This window comes from Panulirus ornatus, chromosome 32 (assembly GCF_036320965.1).
Source record: "Panulirus ornatus isolate Po-2019 chromosome 32, ASM3632096v1, whole genome shotgun sequence".
In the NCBI taxonomy this organism is placed as follows: Eukaryota; Metazoa; Arthropoda; class Malacostraca; order Decapoda; family Palinuridae; genus Panulirus; species Panulirus ornatus.
Window position 1 is genome coordinate 25378281 of NC_092255.1, and position 6534 is coordinate 25384814.

General features: G+C 47.0%; 1 protein-coding gene across 1 annotated transcript in view; it reads right to left on the reverse strand.

The window, feature by feature from the left end:
- The window catches only part of LOC139759274 (solute carrier family 35 member F2-like), a 67764-nt gene extending 62023 nt beyond the window's left edge, over positions 1-5741 (reverse strand). The window contains exon 1 of the mRNA XM_071681419.1: positions 5579-5741. Within this exon, the coding sequence (XP_071537520.1) occupies positions 5579-5741 (163 nt within the window). The remainder of the gene's footprint in view (positions 1-5578) is intronic.
- Between the last annotated feature and the right edge of the window lie 793 nt (positions 5742-6534).

Here is a 6534-nt window from a genome sequence, read left to right on the forward strand (position 1 = left end):
TCTCTCTCTCCTCTGCCCGGCGCAACTACACCCGAGCCATAAATCTACAAGTAAATCCCCAACAAATGCAAAATATGGCGGTGCTGGAGGCCGGGGGAAGCGAAACGTACCCCTCCACGTGGAAAAATACGGTACAAAAACATTATATTGTCTTGGTTGTGTCTTCATTACCATCCTCTCTCTCTCTCTCTCTCTCTCTCTCTCTCTCTCTCTCTCTCTCTCTCTCTCTCTCTCTCTCTCTCTCTCTCGTATCAAGAATAACATACGTAAATCTAACTATCTTCCACGGCAGATGATAACGGTCATTAGCCACGTACCTGATCCATTAACCGCTCATGATAAATCAACACATGCATAAAGTTAATTAAGTGTAACGAGATCTTCGACGACATGTTGCTATCAGTGTGTGTGTGTGTGTGTGTGTGTGTAATTACCAAGTCATACTGTACGGGGAGGGGATGTCTACACTGGTGGGGCCACCATCTCTAGGACACATCATACATGGATTTCAAAACACATCAGTATTATGTTGGTGTCGTCTGCACTTACTATATGCTCAGTTCGGTACATTCGACTCACTCACACACAGACACAGACACAGACACACACACTGACACAGACACAGACACACACAGACACACACACACAAACACACAGACACACAGACACAGAGTGACCTTATACCACACACGTGGAGCAGTTGTGTACATCCTTTGTGTCAAGGTTTCTCGTTCAACCTCAGGTGGCTGGGTTGCTCCGTCCTCTCACCTACCGAGGAACTGCTCGCTATCTACACCATCAACATGACTCGAACACATACGAGAGTGGTAACGATGTGTGACCTTAACCACGTCACGCACACATCTCTCATCATCACGTCATGCCACCACATCTGTGTCACCCCTTCCTCCGCACCGACTCCGACTCCTCCTTCTTCCTCCTCCTCCTCCTTCCTCCTCCTCCTCCTCCTTCCTCCTCCTCCTCCTCCCAGTTCTTTGTTCAGTAACACATTCTAGTGACGCTCACCCTTACCTCCCCTTACCACGGCCCACAGTGCTATAAACCCCATGGGGTTAATGGGTAGAGAGAGAGAGAGAGAGAGAGAGAGAGAGAGAGAGAGAGAGAGAGAGAGAGAGAGAGAGAGAGAGAGATTCACGGCACCAATATTAATCAAGTCATTATGCAAATACAAGGCAGGATAAATTAGAGCTTGCCACTAGCCCGCCCCAGCACCATGGCTACCCTCCCATGCTCTCTCAGGTTAATTAATTGCAGCAAAAAAATGTTCCTTAATGACGTGGGAGGAGAGCGGGAGTGCGCCCCACGCCCCTCCTCTCCCTTTTTTCTCCCTCCCTAATACTCCCTCCCCCTGGCGTTTCCCCCATCAACACAGTAGCATGGTCTCACTCGCTCCCTACCCTTCATCATCATCCTATTTCTCCCTCATTATGGATAACACTGCATCACATGGGTGAGGCCATAGACGTATGCAAACAGTGAATCACATTCGTTCAGTCGATGGACATGGCATCACATGATTACGTCGATAATTATGGCATCATATGAATGAGTTGATAGACATGACATCACCTGGATGAGTCGATCGACACAGAATCACATGGGTAACTCGATAGACGTAGAATCACATGGGAAAGCCGATTAAGACTGGATCACAAAGGAGGATCGATAGAAATTCGCCTATACGTTCAAAACGAAGGCTTTCGTATTATAATTATGTTACCTACAGTAAAATGCCCATTTTCTTTTTTCATGCCAATTTCTTAATATCATACTGCATGTCCGTTTTCTAATGTCATTACTAAAGGGAATATATTTCGTAAATACGTCGAGGGTAACATTCTACTTATACTATTATCAAGGGTAATATGTCACACTTAACACTCTACGTACATCGGAAACACGCCCAATATTACACTCTACTTATACTACTTACACCTCCAGTATGTCGCGTTGAACATTCTACTAACACGTCCAGTAGTGACACACTTAAGTCCCTACATACACTACTAATACGTCCAGTATAATGCACGTAACCCTCTACTTACACTACTAAATCGTCCAATACGTCGTACTCACCACTCTACTTACACGACTAACCAGTCCAACGCAAAACGCGTTAAGAACATTTTGTTCAAGAAATGGGGGAAAGAAAATTCAAATGTGAGATTTTATGAAGTGAAGACGAGAGAAAAGCCCGGTAATTTCCCCCCCCCCCCTCCCCCCCATACATGGTTGCCACCTACGGCGAAACCAATGTAACGTGTTCGGCCTTAGATGGCAACAATGGTCTTGGTATCATCATTATCAACATTACTACAACTTGTTCAGGTCCACAGTGCTACCTGCTGCTGTTATCAAGACGGCAGTTGGCCTAGGCTTACAGAGATATCTATTGTTATTATAATTCCAGGTTGTTTAGAGGGAAAATAATGTCTATCTAACCACAAGATGTGGTCTCCCGGCCCTTCAGGACGCAAGGAGGGACAGTGGCAGTAACGTAAGACATTAAGGAACCTTGAACCAACTTCCTGCGGTAACTAATGTCACTGTAAGGAGCACATTCTCTATTGCCATCCAGCGTATGTACACAGTGGCACTCAACAGGCACTCTGCCTATCCCCTGGCGCCTCGCCCTGAGCCGTACATACCAAACACACGATCATCACCATCCTTGAAAACTTCAGTTCTGATCCTCTCTACTCCGGCCGGTTCTGTCACCTCTTACGCAAGGTATTCTCCTCCTCTTCTCTCTTCACGAAACAACTCGTCACGACTTTCTCGCTTTTCCAAACCTGGCACATCCCACATCTGTTACCTTGTCATCCGACTGTCTAACACATTCAACGGTCCTTCAAAATACTTACTCCACGTCCACTTCTTCTTTGAGTGTCACTAGTTCCCCGCGTGCCCCATTAACTGATGTCTAGTTTTGCTCTCTTGTTCCCCCTCACAGAATGCTCGTCCTTCCAAACGATTTTCTTATTCTCCCTCAGGTTTACCTTCTTTTTCCTGTTTCCTCCTGTATGTTTTCCCAGTCACCCGCACTTCTCAGCAGTCAACCTCCATATGTATCTCTTTTTTTCCATGACTTAGCTTCTCGTCCTCATCACTTACTAACCTCCCTCACACGCCCACGTCTCTCACTCTCCGCCTGCCACATGTAAAGCACCACTTCCCTAAATGCCTCCCATTCATTACCTGGAATACTCTCATATCATTATAAGTAACGAGTGCAGCCTCTGTCATAATCTCATTCAATGTGAAAATTATTCAAATATATGTTAAAATAACTGACCTGTGCTGACACTAGCAAGGTTAGGAAAGAAGTCCTTTTCTGTGAGGGTACTGGCTCTGACACCAGCCTGGAGCCACAGATCTGTGTCAGCGAGAACAATATTAGCACCAACACCAACAGAACTACGAGAGGCAAAGCATCGAGGTTAAAAAAAAAAAACCCGCAAAGAACGAAAACATTGGGAGGAAAATAATTTTTTTTTTTTTGTGTTAGTGAACTGTGAGTTGATATGTCCGCAGAGATTGTGGTCAGGGGGGGGGGGGGGGAGAAGAAACAACATGGCTACAACCACCTGTAAAGTTACTCCACGAACATTAGCTTTATATATGAATGAGTTATACATCATATATGACTTTATAAGCTAAATAATGACGCACATCTCATTAGATGACTACTGTGAGGCTGGCAATGCTATTCTCTTCACGACCGCCATATACAATGTTCATCACAGGTCAGGGTTACGTGATAAACCTTCCCATCCTCTACCTTATCATCACCGTGTACAATCCCTTCTTGCTCCCACGTTGTCCACTAAACCTTTACTTTCGTGCCAAGAAAGGCAACCCCCCACCCAAACCCACCCAAGACTCATGAAGTAAGGAAACAAAATGGACTGTAACATTTTTCGAACCCACGGAGACAAGTTGTTGTGGCGAATATCAAAACACGTAAGCCAGATACGACTGCACTACTGCCCAGCCTTTATCTTGTTCTCATTTGCCTAGAAAACAACACACAGTCAAGACTTTATGACTCGCGGCGTAACGAACAGCCACGGGTCATTCTTGGCATCCAGGGTCAACGAGGTCAAGTTCAACTGATCACTGGGCAAGGTTGTATCAATGGGGGGGGTCAACCTTGGGGGGGTCAACCTTGGGGGGGGTCAACCTTGGGGGGGTCAACCTTGGGGCGGTCAACCTGGCACTCGGAGCCATTGACTGTGACACGTACTGGCGGCCCTCAAGGGAACAGTGTCCCTCTCTCCTTATCAAGAGTCCTTCAGGTCCCTCCTTCAGCATCAAAGGAAGCCGAGATTAGCATGCCAGGGTCAGTTCCCAAGCCGGGTCAAAGGTTTACCTCATGCCACAAGGGCAACTCGGTAAATATGACCCCTTGTGAGGCAGCCGAGGGTTGAGAGGAGCTCGCCTTGATGTGTATGTACCATTGGTGATGGTTTACACCATACACGTGTCAACCATACAGACCATACAGGAGATAAAGCGCGAGAGACCGTACGGGAGACAAGACACGGAAGACCATACGAGAGACCCACAGAGGGGATAAGGAACGGAGGACCGTGCCAGAGGACCATACATGAGCGACCATACCAGAGAGAGAGAGAACCATCCGCCCTTTCATATCCCACGTAAACATAACTCCCCAGTACTTCAGTGGGGAGGAGAGGGTGACAACTTAAAATGCGACGAGACATTAATGGTGGAAACTTAAGGCAGGGTAGTTGCCAGGCCAGACCGCCACCAACACTGTCGTCCCACAGCCAGCACGGTGGAAGACCTCACCCTACCACCACCATTACTGCCCACCTGGAGAAGAAGAAGAAGAAGAGGACGACGAAGAATATCGACTAATTTGATCGCTATCAGCGGTCCTGTGTTGGAATAGTCGTCAATTATTGTTTTCAAGCAAAGGATTCGTCTGTGATCAGATTATAATCCCACGGTTCCGCCCATTCTCGTGGTGGGATGTAAACCAGTAGCTTAAAGTTACAAGATTATTCATGTAACTACACCTATATACTTAACTATCTTAACTACGTATCGATATAATTTTTTTTCTCGGGTCAGCGAGAAATTATGACAGAGAAGAGGAAGAGTGTGAGGGAGGAGGAGTGGTGGTGAAGGTCGGCAACTATGTCTTGGTCGTTTACTTGTACCAATCCAGGTCGTGAGGATGGACAGTGAAAAGTACCAGGATGTTACAAGGATGGTCATCCGTGGAGACCAGCCAATCCTCGCGGTGTACAGCGGCATAACATGAAGAGAACATTTTAACATGTGAACAGAGCGATGCTTCATGACATGAAGCCAGGGAGTCGAAAAGTTGCACACCGCTGGAAGAATCGGTGGGGAGATATTCATAACATCAATGGAAAGTTATCTACACATGTATATATTTACCTTCTCGATTCATCTCTCTCTATATGTGTGTCCATCTATCTGAAGCAATGGATAACTGTTTCAACACAGGCTTCAGCACCGGAGCCATCTGGATCACCCTGTGGGTCAAGTGAAGTTCACCTACCTGCTGGCAGCTGTAGGTGGTAGGTGTTGTTCAGCAGGTGACAGCAGGCGCCCGTCACACACAGCAGGAGCGACGCCACCTGACCCAGTAGGAGAGCCCGCCATACTGACCTGCGGGGGAAGACAAAGGGGTCAGGGGTCAAACAGATGTTAACAAGTCCCATGCAAAGTTTGCAGCTGGGAAAAGGTTAATGGAAGTTCTTTTAAGCTCTGGTATGTAACATGTCAGTATGAAGTTTATATGTAGAGTTATTCTTGGTATATAACTTACACACACACACACACACACACACACACACACACACACACACAGACACAACACACAACACACAACACACAACACAGAGTGACCTTATACCACACACGTGGAGCAGTTGTGTACATCCTTTGTGTCAGTTTCTCGTTCAACCTCAGGTGGCTGGGTTGCTCCGTCCTCTCACCTACCGAGGAACTGCTCGCTATCTACACCATCAACATGACTCGAACACATACGAGTGGTAACGATGTGTGACCTTAACCACGTCACGCACACATCTCTCATCATCACGTCATGCCACCACATCTGTGTCACCCCTTCCTCCGCACCGACTCCGACTCCTCCTTCTTCCTTCCTACCTCCTCCTCTCTTCCTCCCTCCTCCTCCTCCTCTCCTCCTCCTCCTCCTCCCAGTTCTTTGTTCAGTAACACATTCTAGTGACGCTCACCCTTACCTCCCCTTACCACGGCCCACAGTGCTATAAACCCCATGGGGTTAATGGGTAGAGGAGAGAGAGAGAGAGAGAGAGAGAGAGAGAGAGAGAGAGAAGAGAGAGAGAGAGAGAGAGAGAGAGAGAGAGATTCACGGCACCAATATTAATCAAGTCATTATGCAAATACAAGGCAGGATAAATTAGAGCTTGCCACTAGCCCGCCCCAGCACCATGGCTACCCTCCCATGCTCTCTCAGGTTAATTAATT